At 37.4% G+C, this 14,802-nt stretch overlaps 1 protein-coding gene across 2 annotated transcripts in view; it reads left to right on the plus strand.

Annotated features, from left to right (window-relative positions):
* Window positions 1-11,916, plus strand: part of PRKCE (protein kinase C epsilon) — a 495,965-nt gene extending 484,049 nt beyond the window's left edge. For both annotated transcript variants that reach the window (XM_030557687.1, XM_030557688.1), the window contains one exon: window positions 8,734-11,916. In XM_030557687.1, the coding sequence (XP_030413547.1) occupies window positions 8,734-8,880 (147 nt within the window). In that variant the 3' untranslated portion in view covers window positions 8,881-11,916. The remainder of the gene's footprint in view (window positions 1-8,733) is intronic.
* The last annotated feature ends 2,886 nt before the right edge of the window (window positions 11,917-14,802 follow it).

A 14,802-nucleotide genomic window follows, 5' to 3' on the forward strand; every position in this document is an offset into this window, starting at 1 on the left:
TCCACAGAAGGCAGAATAACTCTTTAATGTTAATTTTTTTCCTTCAAGTTAAATACACAATCGCTTGTATTAATAGTGGCCCAACATCCAGCTGTTGTTTTTCAGATGGTTGTGCTTAAGACTTATGTTGTGTTTAGAAATCACAGGAATATATGGGAAGGCTAACTGCAGATTATTTTGGAATGAGGTATAGTGTAGGTCTTAAATAGACTTGATTGCAATACTACAGATGCAGCTGCATTAGTAGTAGAAGCTACAAGACATGGGTGCTCCAGTGTAGACAGGGTTTGGATGGCAGTCAGAGATCTTACCACTCTGCTGGCAAGATCTGCTCTGAGCAGGGTTAGATAAAGATGCTAGTGCCCTGTTTACAATGTGGTGGGAGATGTGAATAGGCGAGGGGACTAATATACCATAGACACAGCCTGTGAGGATGAGATAGTGTATTGAAGTTCACAGCATTTTTCTTATGTCAAAGCTCTCTGTTTACAAAATAAATGAAGTTGTTCTGGTGTCAGATGCTTTTTGGTAGCTTGTGTAATTCACATTTTATTATAAAATCTATAATTTGCCAAGTGATTCTTGTATATAAATCTCAATGTTAGGGTGTTCTTAAAAAAATAATTATGTCAATTTTATATAACTAATATCTGTGCAAGGCAACTACTTTTGCCATTTTTTTAATGTGCCATGCTCATCAGGAGAAAAGGTTAAACAGTTTCCACCTATGCTGTTTACATCGCATACTCAAGATCAAATGGCAAGATAAAGTCACCAATGCAGAGGTTCTTCAAAGGGCAAATTTACCAAGTGTGACAGCCCTGCTCAAGCAAAGACAACTGCTCTGGTTGGGCCATCTGAGTAGTTTGGAAGATAGGCATATACCCAAGGACATGCTATACAGAGAGCTATCAGACGGAACAAGAACAACAGGATGTCCCAGGCTTTGCTATAAAGACACATGCAAGCGAGATATGAAGGAATTCGGAATTGATCCTGACCAATGGGAAGTCTTGGCAAGTGATCGCAACAAGTAGCGCCATCGTCTCCATCAGAAATCAAAGTCCATGACAGAAGCTGGCTCCTGCAGCTTGAAGAGAGAAGAGCCCATGGGAAGCAAGCAGCTCCCAACCAAGATACATACATTTGCAATAACTGCCAAAGATCATACAAATCTCAGATTGAACTATTCAGTCACATGAGACATTGCAAACCATCTACATCATAGGCTGCAATTCCCACCATCTCTTGCAGACGAAAGGATGCCAACATGGTTATATTTGAAGTATAGACATGCCATTTGTCTTCCCCGCGGAAAAAAGATGTTTCTTTACTGTGGGATAACTAATGTGCATTAACTTTCCTTCTGTAAAATCCCAGTGGAGACAAGGCAGTATAGGTTTAATGTGAGGTAAACTAAACTAAATCAACCACAGTTGGTAGGTATACTGTTGATCTCACCTCACTACCTCAGTGCAAAAACTACAGGTACCTTGTCTCCATTATGATTTTTAAAACATGATAACTCTCATGTGTGTTACCTCACTGAAAAAACCAAAACCCTTTTTCCAGTGCTGGCATAGCCTTAGTTAGTACTAAACCAATGCCACAACATGGTGATAGGGAATAATGATTCTAGAGGGTGGCATCTAATGAGTGAGATGTCTAACTAACTGTACAGCGATCATGAAGGGTCCAATGGCATGCAAGAGTTAGAGCTGTTCAGCTTGGTGTCATAACCATATTCCAGTTTGAGTCGTTTTAGTACATTCTTATGAGTAATTAGTACATTCTTATGTCCCTTTCGTTGGATAGGGTATTTCCCTCCACTTTCTGTTGCATAATGTTCCCACTCCAGAAGTGGTTACGGGTTGCTAGAGGGCAATGTTATCCTTCTTAAAATGCAAAATTCTGTAAAGTTGTGTGATGCTAAAGAGAGGTATCTGTGCATTGGTAATTAATATTTGAATTGTATAATGCAGCATGTCTTAAGTACTTGAGATTCATATTATTAAAACTTTTAATGAAAGCAGTTTCTTTTTCACTTTCCATTTGTTCCCAGTGAAATCTGAAACTTTTTTTTTCATATTATATGTAAAAAACAAGTTAGTATCAGAACACAAGGTTCTCTGATTAAAAGCAAAGGATGTTAGCATAGTCATAAAAACTGGGTACTTTTGGTTCAAAACCCTTCCCTGGTGATAACCTTTAGTTGAAGTCATTGTGATCATGATTGTTTAAGAAGTATATACCTGATTCTTGCAGCCCTCCCACATGAAAAGATCAACTGACAGACTGAAAATTTTTAATTCCTAAAACTATTCTGTTTAGCCAAAGACAATATATTTCATATTTTGTAGTTCCCAAAAAGATTTTAGCAAATATTTTGGTTTATAATAACAAATTGGATTTCTTATACATGCAAATACTTTTTAAAAACATGAGTACTCAACAGAAAGCTGAGCTTGTGTTTTTCAGCCTGTTTTTCTCAATATTCATACCGAATCTTCTGTATATGTAGAATGAGTGAAGTGTGAAAATAACTGTGTCTTTACAGCTATTACCAACCTTTTAGAAACTACTTTGCATTGTTGAACAGAGGTTTGGATTGGTGTAAAACAATCCTCAGGCAGCGCTGCTGTTTTTGCTGTCACACAAAAGAAAGGTGAATGAGAGGGCATTGATACGTGAGGTTAGCCACAGTACCTTATGCTTTGCAGCGATCTGTTTGACTGCTGTAGCTTCCACTACTCTTGAACAATACCGTCTGAAAATGTTATTGGTGAGAAGCTATTCAGAAAATACTGAGAGCACTGACCCAGTAAGTCTTGACTACTCTTCTCTTAGAGTTACTGGGTCAAACCCTTGAGTCCACTATAATTCTCACTCAGGCAAAATTCTCACTGAAATCATCCAGGTACTTTCCATTCCATTTCAAGACATGGGGCAGTGACATTAAGGAAGATGTTCCTTGATGGTTCAATATTTTCTGGTACTTAATTGAAAGAAGCTGAGAATAGAAAGGACATTTGCTCTGTCTGGTATGCTAAAGGATTGTGTCTTTTGTGTGATGTTAATAAGATTCTTATCTGGAAAAGACGTAATAAGCTATAGGATTTGGTCCATTTTTAACTTATCAAGAGCTCAGTCATATAAAGTGCTGAGAGCCCTCAATTCCCATCAAAGGCAATATAACCACACCCAACCTTTGCATCAAAAAATCTAACCCAATCATTCCATGTTATTTTATCCTTGTTAATACCAAGAACCTGGATAGGATCCTTTTAAATTGCACAAGAGTATGATATACACTGAATGGTGCAGACATTCCTGCCCCACCTATTCCTTTTGCACTGATGCCATGTGCTCCTGTGGCTACACACTGGGAGTGTAGGAAGTAGCTCTAAATTCAGGGCAAATATCAATATTCATCTTGGCATGCTGCTGCCATACCCACATACGGCACTAAAAAGGTTTCATGCTGTATATCCTCAGAAGAGCTGCAAACGTCATGATTGGACTATGGTCTGAGAAAACTTGGGAGGAGTCAAATATTGCTGTTGACAGAAATCTGCACCAGGGTGGCATAAATTATAATAAAGTTTTCACTGAATGTCTACACTTACAGTAGCTGTCTGCATGTGGTCAGCAATGACGGTGACATGTCAGTCTACTGGGGGTATGAAAAAGCTTAGTACATATTTCTGTACACCAGAATCTCCCTTCTCTAGAGGATAGTGGGGTAGTGTCTCTCTTCCTCTTAAGCATATTCTGCATTTGTTCATTTCAGTGAGTGTTTCTGGCCACTTACTTCCACTTACTACACACATTGGGCCAGAGCTTGCTGCCATAGCAAATCTTGACAATCTTGCCATTGACATCATAGGATCAGGCTGATTCTTTTCTTGTCGTGTACAGGCCGATATGTGTTTACTTATGCAGCATGTTTTTATAGTATATTTGTTCAAATCCTAGCTATTTCTGTATCTTTTCATTTCAAAGGGAAACATGGGGCATTCACAGTTCAGATTTGTCTCAAATGGATTTGGGGAGAAGACTGAATGCAAAGAATTTTAGCCATCTTGCTATATTCTCACACCCCAGAACTTCAAATAAGATGGGGTTTTAATTTTAGTTCATAGAGTTTCATATTTTATTGACTCTCAGTTTATGATCATCAACGTACATGCTGACAGGTGATCTTTGTCCCTGTCACTTGAAAGTTTGTTACATGTTTACATTGCTTTTGGTTTGCTACACTTGTTTCTGTGGATGGAAGTAGAAAATTCAGTATTGACTTAAATGGCAGTACAGTACAGAAAGTGAAAATAAAACCAATGCAATAGTCACTGTGCAAATAATCCATGTTCAGTGCATGCTCATTAACGTGTACTGAAGTTCACATTACTCACTTACTAACTGCATATAGATAGTGCTTAATATGGTCAGAAAAAACATGTGGTGGGAAGATCTTTCAGAATCACAGCCAAAATAAATGTTCATGTACTTGGTCAGACAATGCTTAAAGTGTGCCCTTCAGCAGCCCAGCTTAATTAAAAATTTGTTTTCCAAAGTCTTTTTCCATACAGAGCCCTTTGTGACCCCTTCCACTATATGACCTGCCTATAGAGACTCAAGACAAAAATTAGCATTTTTAAATGTGAAGTAGGATTCCCTTGTGTAAACCAACACACACCATTGGAGACATCTGACTAACAACAATGTTCCTTGAATTAGACAGTCTTTTAACAATTCTGTTTTGTCTGTGGCCTTTTGAACAGCACTAGTAACTTTAAGTGAAATTAAAAATGGCCTTCTTGCAAATGTCATCTTATGTTACAGTCAGTTTTGTTCATTAGTTTGTTAATTTGTAATGTTATATAACTGCTCAGGAAGTCACACCACTTTGAGCTTACCAAAGGGTAAACAGGGTCACTAATGGCTGTGAGCTCTCGAGAAAGGGATGATGGTGATTAAGCACGTGGCACTCTTCCTTTGGAATCAATATCTTTTTTCAAGGTAGAAGAGGCACTGTGCTTCTGGAGATGGCCAAGGACCTGACCACCTGTGGTCATTAAAGATCACAAGGCACTTTTCATAAGAATAAATTTATTAATGCTGGGCACTCAGTCTAATTCAAAATGGTTGGCTACTTTCTGCCCACCTGCAGTTTCATCAGGGCACAGTATCCTTCACTTCCTGTCAGAAACTGTTGTGTAGTTGCTCTGTCTCTCTGTCTCTGATTCATTGGTACAGTTCACTTGGGTTGGACACACACATTGTCCAGGATACGCAGAAAAAATGCAATTTCTGAAACCAAGTGGACTTTCCTTGTGACATATGCTGTATGGGAAGTCAGTTTGCATGGACCACTGTGCTCCCCTTGGGCTTCCATACAGAAGCCTGACTCACATTCCATGCCACATGTCAATTCCTCTGACTTTCAGTACCCTACTGGCTTTGCTGCCTTGGTAGTTCCCCTGAGAAAATCCCATTGTTGCCAACTCATGACATTATCAGAATCCTGTGATATTTGGTGTTTTTCTTAAAGCCTTAGCTCCTGGAGTCATGTGATTATGATTTTTAATCCCATCTCAAGATTTTTTTGTAGCCTTACTTATGAAGTCTGAATGCTTAGGGTTGGCTCTACTGGAATCCCATTCCCTTCATATACTTTTCAGTTACATCTACCCTGCAGGCAAGGATGGGATTCCCAGCATGCAGACACAAATTTATGTGAGCTCTTATCAAGCTAATACAGTATAAATAGCAGAGTACCTGCAGTAGCACAGGCATTAGCAGTGGCGGCAGCCTGGCTTAGCTATGCCAATTATGTACCATGGTGGGTAAACCAGGCCACTGCTACCACTGCTTACACTACTGCAGCTACACTACTGTTTATCTAGTGCAAGTATGTGAATGCAAGCTGGGAACCAAACCCCTAGCTCATAGTGTACATGAAGCCTTAGAATCTCTCTACCTTCTACCTTTCAGGATCCTTTCTGGGTGACAGCAGCAGCCCTTGCTGCCTTCCTTCTGTGCTCTGGTTCTGCAGCTTTAGAATTGTGCATGCTATGGGCCTATGCGGCACCCAGCACGCAAGAATGTTAAAACAGCAAAGCCAGGAAGAAGCAGTAATGCACTCAGACTTGTTTGTTCACAGTGGATGAGGCCACGCAAAATACAAGGGGCTTCAAGAAGAAATGGCCTAAGAAGCCAAATCTCAAATGAGGATTTCTGCTTAAAAGAAGCAATGGTTATGCTTTTTTCTTTGGATTACTTAATCTATTCAGTTTTGTTTGTGTCCCACCATTTTTGTCTGGTTTGAGTAATTGCATTGTTAGAGGCCTGCTAGAGTATGCAATGCAGGTTGCTCTATGCTAGTGCTATTATATCTATAGTTATATCTATGTTGAAAAGTAGATAATTGCCTCCATATCTAAAACATTGAAAAATTCGGAGGCTCTTCAGTCTTTACCTAGACAAAAGTCCTATTAAATTCATTGGAAATTTTGCCCACATTAGAAACTCAGTGCCAGATTTTAAAAGGCTCCTGAAGATGCAAATAAGCACCGCATGGTATTTTAAAAGTCACTGGGAGTTAGGAGCATAGGTGCTTTTGAAAATACCATTTCACACCTATCTGTATCTTTAGGTCCCTAAATACTTTTTAAAAGTTGGCCCTCAGTTTGCTGGGCAAATGATTTATGATGAATGCCTGTTTGACGACTTTAGCCTCCTTTTCTGTTTGCAAATTCCCAGTGAACAAACCACACTCCTCACGAATATATTCAATGAAAGTTAGTTCTTGAAAAAATTCTTGTTCTACAACTTGTCCACAGGTTATTGGCTCTGAGTATTCAGTACTCAAAGTGTGAACATTGGATAAGGGTTCTGGTGCATAAAATCCTTACTACAAATTTGAAAGTCAGTTCCGAAAATACTCACTTGCGATTTTCTGCTTTGGTGAACATGTCTGACAATGAACTCATTTGCTAGGATATTTACAGAGAGCAAACAGAAGAGGGGTGTGAACACAGTCAAAAGCAAATTCATTTAAAAATTCAAATGATAGTTTCCCCAATATTTTCCCATCTGAGTAAGAATTCACTAAGGACTTTAAAGCCCATTGTTTTAAAACTGTATAGAATGAAATCCTTATGTACCAGGTTAAAAAAATATATATCCATTTTTTCCACTTTAGCATTTTAAAGGCAGTACATAGGGTGTTATAGTATCTTCAGAAATCTCATTACAAGTAGGTGGACTTATGCATGTTATTCACCGCCCATCACTTAGAAGATCCTTTAGTGCACAAATCATAAAGATATTCTTCATTTTAAATAGGGGAGTTATTTTGCTATTACAGATACATTATTGGTATATAAAATCTATGCAGCCAAAATAGATTACACTAGTTACTATGACTATTTGACAGATATGAGAAAAGTCAGTTATGTGAAATAAAGAAAAATATTTTTCTAATGCATCAGTAGAGTTGATCAGCTAAATAATGCTTTGATGGGCATATTCTTGCATTAGCATTAGCAAGAGTTATAGATATGTGTTGAAAGGAAATACATATACACTTCTGTATGTAAATATATTTACAATATGATTTGACACAGTACATTGTAAGTCAGGTTGCTACTGTATTTCTGGTATCTTAATCTCAAAAATATCTGTCTGATTTTAGAATTGATAGTAAACCAGTTTTAAAATGGCAGTTTTGCCTTATTGAATATTGTTTGGTTCAGCTGTAACTATTCTGAAATGTTTCATGAAACATAGCAAAAGAATGGGCAGCCGTAAAAGGTCTAAAAAACAAATAAAAATGCCCATTCCTTTCAACGACGCTGTGCATACCTGAAATATGACTGCATTAATGTGGAATGCAAGAACACTGCAGAGCTCAGGAAACTGGTAATGAGAGATGGAGCTTTTTACCTCTCAATCACATCTTCAAGTCACTTTTGTGTGGGTAGTGACTGACCATAATCACTGTCATGTGGTTGTTCAATGATCTATGTGAAATGAGTTGGTGTTCTTAGTCCAGCTCCTCCTTGGTAGATATCCAAATCACAGCAATTGCCAAGAAAAGACCAAGGACTAAATGGCCCTGAGGTCTTAGAGTGAAATCCTGTCTCTATTGAACTCAATGGGAGCTTTACCCCTGATTTCAGTGGGGCCAGGATTTGAGCTCTGGAACATATTTGCAGGGCAATGTGGGGAAACGTGAATTTCTGTGCTGAGCCTCCAAGATGTTGAGTTTAGGACCTGTCATGAGCTCTACATTTACATTTTAAACACAAACGTAACCAGCTCAGTTAGGACTGGCCTTTGTCCTGTGGGGAAGACAATTCACTTTAATTGTCTCAAGTGTGATGCCATTAAAACCATAGAAAAATGTCAGAGTAGGAAATGGCCACACTGCTTACCATACCATTTCTTTTATAATGACTCTTAATCTCAGCTTCCTGCTTTCTCATCATATCACGACCCCTTCGCGCTCCAGTAACCAGTGGGACTCTTTGAAGTCACTATAATATTTGCTTCTGTGGCCTCCCTTGGTAGCTTATCCCATATGTTTGTTATTCTTTGTGTGAAATAGCTTTTTTTATCATTTCAGAAAATTCTGCTTATTTCAGCCCCCCCCAAAAAGCAGTTTTGATGTTTATTGGGTTTAGTATGTTATTTCATTACTCACTCACCTTTTTATACTTTTCTCCCCAGAAAACCAAAAGGGATGTAAATAACTTTGATCAAGACTTTACACGAGAAGAGCCAGTATTAACGCTAGTGGATGAGACAATTATAAAGCAAATCAATCAAGAAGAATTTAAAGGGTTCTCTTATTTTGGAGAAGAGCTACTGCCGTAGTCAGCAGTGGGCTGCTAGATGAATGATGCTGCAAGAAATGGTCCTAAGAAGATTCTCCAGTTACTGAGACTCACTAGATCAAGAACTACTTCTCTTACCATGAGCCCGTATCCCGATTTAAACTATATATTTATTATTTTCCTTTAATCGTCTGATCTGAAGGCACTCTTAATTTCTGTCTCACAAACAATGCAAAACAATTTTGTATCAGAAATTGTAGATGTAACACACTGCCGTGCTTTTGCAATTTGCAACCTTTCTGTTACTCTTAAGGTCTCCCAGAAAGGACACCATTTGCATCTTTTCATGAAACAAAAAAGCCATTCTATTTTAAAAGAGAGATTTAGCAGATTTTATTTCTCATCCTACAACAGTACATAATTGCCATACATCTTTAATTAAGAGAGCGAGAGCCATTTCTTCTGCACTGGTGGTTACAACGACGTTTGTACTCAGATGTGAAGAAGACAGTTATACAGTTCTGTGGTAATTGAAAAAGTCTACTTTCTTAGATGTGCAATTACTGATCACATACATATGCTTTAACGTACTGGGGTGCAAGCGTAATGTAAAACTATCCACCAAAAACAGGCCTTGCTAATTTTTCATGATTAGTACTTAGGAATAAAAAGAATCATGAAGATAATGTAAGAAGTTGCTTAAAATAGGAAATCAGATACTTTACAGACAGGTATTAAAGGGCTAAAGTATAAGAATCGATCAGTTCTCCAAAAGCCTATAATAGCTTTAACAAAGCTACATAGGTTTACTACAAATTTGACAGGTAATTGGGTAAACATTACTTTTTTTTCTCAGTAAAAGTTTGTACCCAAAGCAAACATTGTCAGGCATGGAGGTGTTTTAAATTACATGTTTCTAAAAAATAATAATCCTTTGTATTCAATTTGAATGATAACAATCCTGCTTAATTATGTGTATTTATTTTTCACAGCAGTGTGTTACTTTTGCACACTTTTACAAAACCATAGTACTACTGTTTTTAATGTTTAAAATCTAATATGAAATCTGTGCTATTAGAAAAACAGAAAACAAAACTTAACATGGATTATGTGAAAGTGTGCTGAAAGACTGAAGATCAAACATTCAAAAACTGACAGTATGGAAAGATGTAAATTGATTTTCTTGTGTATTAATTGAAGTGGTAACTCATGTGGACAATATTACTAATGTGAAGTTACCTCTTGTAGATATGCTAACAGTGTTATGTACTTATATTTCCAGAAGTACCCTGTGTTTTTTGTGTACATGTATCGCTGAGGTAATTTTATTATATATTTTACTGGACTGAGTGAGCAGTTAATGGAATCCATTTTAATTGTTGCACATGGATTTCCAGCTGCACAGAAAATATATATACTTGTTACTGGCAAAGTGGCACTTAAGAAGCTTTTTTGCCTTTTGTACAGGTGAGATTTTGTATATAGTGTTTGCTGCAAGGCCTGTGGAATTCATTGAATATAGAGGTATCAACTGCTGCATGTTCAGGCATATTATAAAAACTTTAGTCTATGAAAGAATAATTATAATAATGTCCATGTGCAATACTCTGTATGTGTATTGGTTCAAATTACTGTCAGAGAGATGAGGTTTTTTTTTTGTTATAAAAGATGTAGACATATATTAAGCTATACTAAAGCTCTTTTATAGTTCTCTTCAACTCTCTGCTATGATAGAGCTAGGAAAGAGAAAGGAATGTTACAAATTGTGGTGGACAAAGTGCGAGTCATTGGCTTTAAGAGAGAAATCTTGGTCTCAAGCAAATGAGTTAGTTTGTGTCAATTATGCGTCTGGCTGCTCATAGCCTTTGTAACTGATGACAACATTCAGTTCCAGTTTGTTTTTTTAAAAACTCAGGTGTAATTATTATATATATTCTTATGATGATTTCAAAATATTAAATATTATGCTATATCAATTCATGTGTTGTCTGGCCTACAGGTGTAATAATGGATCGAATCTTTAGATTAATTTAATTTATCTTCATTAAATTTATGTACTGGGAAAAGACTAGCTTCTGGAGTTGAGTACAAGCACAGAAACATTTTAATGATGACATCATCTCATTTTTTTTTCCAAGGAAACTGTTGTAACATTGCCCATACATTTTCATGTGTCACTACAGGCTCTGTGTAGTTTTCACCACCTGTAGCTTTAGTCATCCAGGCAAGAACTGATCACAGTGCTAAGTGTTCTTTTACATAGGTGAATAGAATGAAGAAAAATGATTGCATAGTGCACTACTGTTTGTAAAATTAGAGGCCTTTATACAAAATTATTAGCATTTGCTTTTGGGGGGTAAATACATTCCACAAAGCTTTTGTGAGCAAACGGTTTAGATCAATCCTGTTTTTAGTGTGAAAATCATGAACACACATTTTTATTACAAGAGGCCTTGGCACCTGCATTTGTTTTGTACGGATGCTAAGTGCGAAGTCAAGGAGATAAAACTTTTGCATGGGCAGATGTTTCTTCAATACAAATAAATAGATCTTCTGTGTGGGGTTTACATTAGAAGGTTTGTCTGTTACCTTGAACATTTTTTTAAAGATAATTCTTAAAAATGGACATGCTGTTACATTTCTGTAAAATCTTTCCTGATCTTTTTTTGTAAAATGAGTGCAAAATGCCAAAAAAAAAGAAGAATCCACTGTTTCTTGTTTTTCTTCCATATAGATTTTATAAAAAGTGGAAACATTTTTTCCATAGAGTGAAAAATAATGAATTCTCTCCAAAAAGCTAAAAAATTACCTCTTTTTAAATTATGGGCAGAATAGCTCTTGTTAAATATAAAATGTATTCAGTTTTAGAGTTGGGGTTGGCTGAGTTTTTTGGTGAGGCTTTATTTGTACAGGATTTCTTTTTCTTATGGATGTAATTTGAATCTCTTGCCATTCATTAGTGTTATTTCATCGTAAACATTATTACTGTGCCAAATGTACTGTATTCAAAAGGATGTGAATGTGTATTGTTTCAGAACCGAATAAATACGATGATGTTAAATCTTTTTTTTTTCTAAGTCTTCATGACAAATTCCAATGGAAGAAAACATTTTTTACAAGGCTGAAGAAAGAATACTTTTTCATTATGCTGGGATTTTTTGTTTTGGTTGGTTGGTTTTTGTGGGGGGACATTTTGTAAAGGGGGATTTGATAAATAAGGACCCAGTACTAAGAGGTACTGAGCACCCTCGATTCCCACAAATCTCACCAACATGCTGGGACGTAAGGCCCCAGTCCAGCAGAGCACTCAAACATGAGCAGGTGAGGAGTTGTTGGCTTTAATTAGATTACTTACGTGTTTAACATTACACGTGTTTAAATGATATTCTGGATTGGGGCCTAAGAGCCCGCTTGAAATCTTTTCTAGTTATTTAATTTATTCCTTTAAAATTTCACAGCCTGCAAAGTGTAAAAGTTGAAAAGGCGGCATGGTACGCATGAACGTTAAATGGTCTTGATTTGCATTAGTTAAATGGTTTGTCGGCCTAGAAAATACGCGTGAAGGACAAATGGCAAATTCTAAACTATTTCTCATTTCCACCATGTATGTAAATGTTCAGCCCCAGCATGGCAGCTACCAGCTCATTGTCTTTGGCAGAGAGTTTTCCAAACCGCTTCAAACTACAGCAAATATTAACTAACTTTAAAACAGCAAATTCCTTACATTTCATTCAAATATCTCTTCGCTCATTTCCTTCAGCTTTTCCATATTATCATTCCAGTTTGTCCCTCACACTCAGCCCCCTCAATTCCACTGAGCCTCAGTAACCTTGGCTTTCAAGGGACATTAATTAACAAAGGCCGTACCATAACACATTTTGGCAGCTAAACAGTTATCAAGCAACTTGATATTCTGGATATACAGTTGGAAGAATATCTTGTCTTTTCATGAGGGTAGGGGACTGCACTCGATGACCTCTTGAGGTCCCTTCCAGTCCTAGAATCTATGAATCTATAAATCTATAAGGTGAGTGAGATAATATATTTTATTGGATCAACGTCTAGGCTGGATATTAGGAAACATTATTTCACTAGGAGGGTGGTGAAGCACTGGAATGGGTTACCTAGGAAGGTGATGGAATCTCCATCCTTAGAGGGTTTTAAGGCCTGGCTTGACAAAGTCCCGGCTGGGATGATTTAGTTGGTGTTGGTCCTGCTTTGAGCAGGGGGTTGGACTAGATGATCTCCTGAGGCTTCTTCCAACCCTGATCTTCTATAAATGTCTGTTGGTGCAAAAACAAGCTTTTGAGGTACACAAAGCTCTTTGGGTCACTTTTTGTCTTTTTGAGGCTGTTGTTCAAAACCCAAGCATACAAAGAATGTAACTGCCATCTTACAAGGCAATAGACTTCATTATTCCCCTAGTATATTAATCCATGTCATGTTTTCTGTCCGGTTTTACCCCTCCCGCTAACTTTTCACAGGTCTCTAAAACATAAATATTTTAAAAAGGCTTTCTTCTTTGCTAGTGAATTGTAAGGTGCTGAGAGACTGCTGTCTTATGGATAGAAATGGAACTCATTCTGATTAACTGTACATGCTGGGAGAGCGGCACTGAGCACATGTATATTTCAGAAGGATAGAATCTCTGTCAAATAGAAATTCTGAATATATCCACCTACTTATGTGGCTCTCATCACCATAGTATCTGAACACCTCATGGTCAGTCATGATTTTATTATCAGAACACCAGAGTGTATAATCCTTGTTTTAACAGATGGTAAACTGAGGCACAAGGTAGATTAAGTGACTTACCCAAAGTCACATTAGAAGTCTGTGAAGTTATTTGGTTTATATGTGATGGGTTTTTGGAAACCCTTTCTTTAACAAGGTGCCCCGACATGAAAGGAGTATAGTAACCCTGTACACGCAGACTCTGCGGGATGGGACAGCTTGCGTGCAAGTCAGGGTAGTTAATGTTCAATGCACGCGCGGAGGGAGAGGGAGAGAAGAGAGAGCTCCAAGAGGCAACATCTCTACTACTTACCTCCAGATCGTGATCGCAGTCCTGATTTGGCTGCTGTTGGCCTGAGTTCCTCCTGTGCTTCCTGACATCCCTGAACACAGTAGCAGGTCCGGATCCAACTGACCAGAGTCAATGCAGAACCGGAGGAACCCCTTTCTGGAGGATTTTGATTGTAAAATACAAACACCTATATCTATTATACCTTAGGAAGAAAAGGAATCTGGGCTTTGCGCCCTCACAAACCTCAGAGTTATATCTTTATTTATCTACTTACACCATATTTAATAAACCACTTTCTAGCTTGTTTAATTTGTTCCTTATTAGTCTTTCACAGTAAAACCAGCAGGTGACAGATCCTGACTCGGGGATAATCTATGCCTGTCTCTTCTTTAGCAGGGGTCCATTAATATTTTTTTCTAAATTACCTCATTACGCAGGTGCCTTATCTCCAGACCCTTCTGAGTGTGTCACTTCTTTCTCATTAAAGATTAAATTGAAAGTTGTAAATATGAAGGTGCATGTCGCTAATTTTCTATTATTTACCTGAGTAGAAATAACGAGCACATGCCTTAAAAGTGTAAGTGGCCAAATTTTGCATACGTTAAATGAGTGCAAACCTACCAACATTAATTTGTCTTATAATATAATACAAATTAATCTGTTATATTTTTACTGTGTTTGCTGTGATGGAAACAATATGCTACTTAAAAATGAAAGGGTGATAAATTATATGCTATTATACAACCAGTTAGTTCAAATTACAGTAAATTGGCCAACCATGCTGCTTCAAGGCAGTTGTCTGTAACAAGAGGCGGATGGAGAATGGATATGAGCTTTGGAAAATTTTTGAAAATATTTTCACTTTAAAGTTTTTGAGAAGACCTGGTTTTGAAAATTTTCATGACATAGTTTTCTGAAGTTTTTCAGTTTTTCCTT

The sequence above is a fragment of the Gopherus evgoodei genome, chromosome 3 (genome assembly GCF_007399415.2).
Source record: "Gopherus evgoodei ecotype Sinaloan lineage chromosome 3, rGopEvg1_v1.p, whole genome shotgun sequence".
In the NCBI taxonomy this organism is placed as follows: Eukaryota; Metazoa; Chordata; order Testudines; family Testudinidae; genus Gopherus; species Gopherus evgoodei.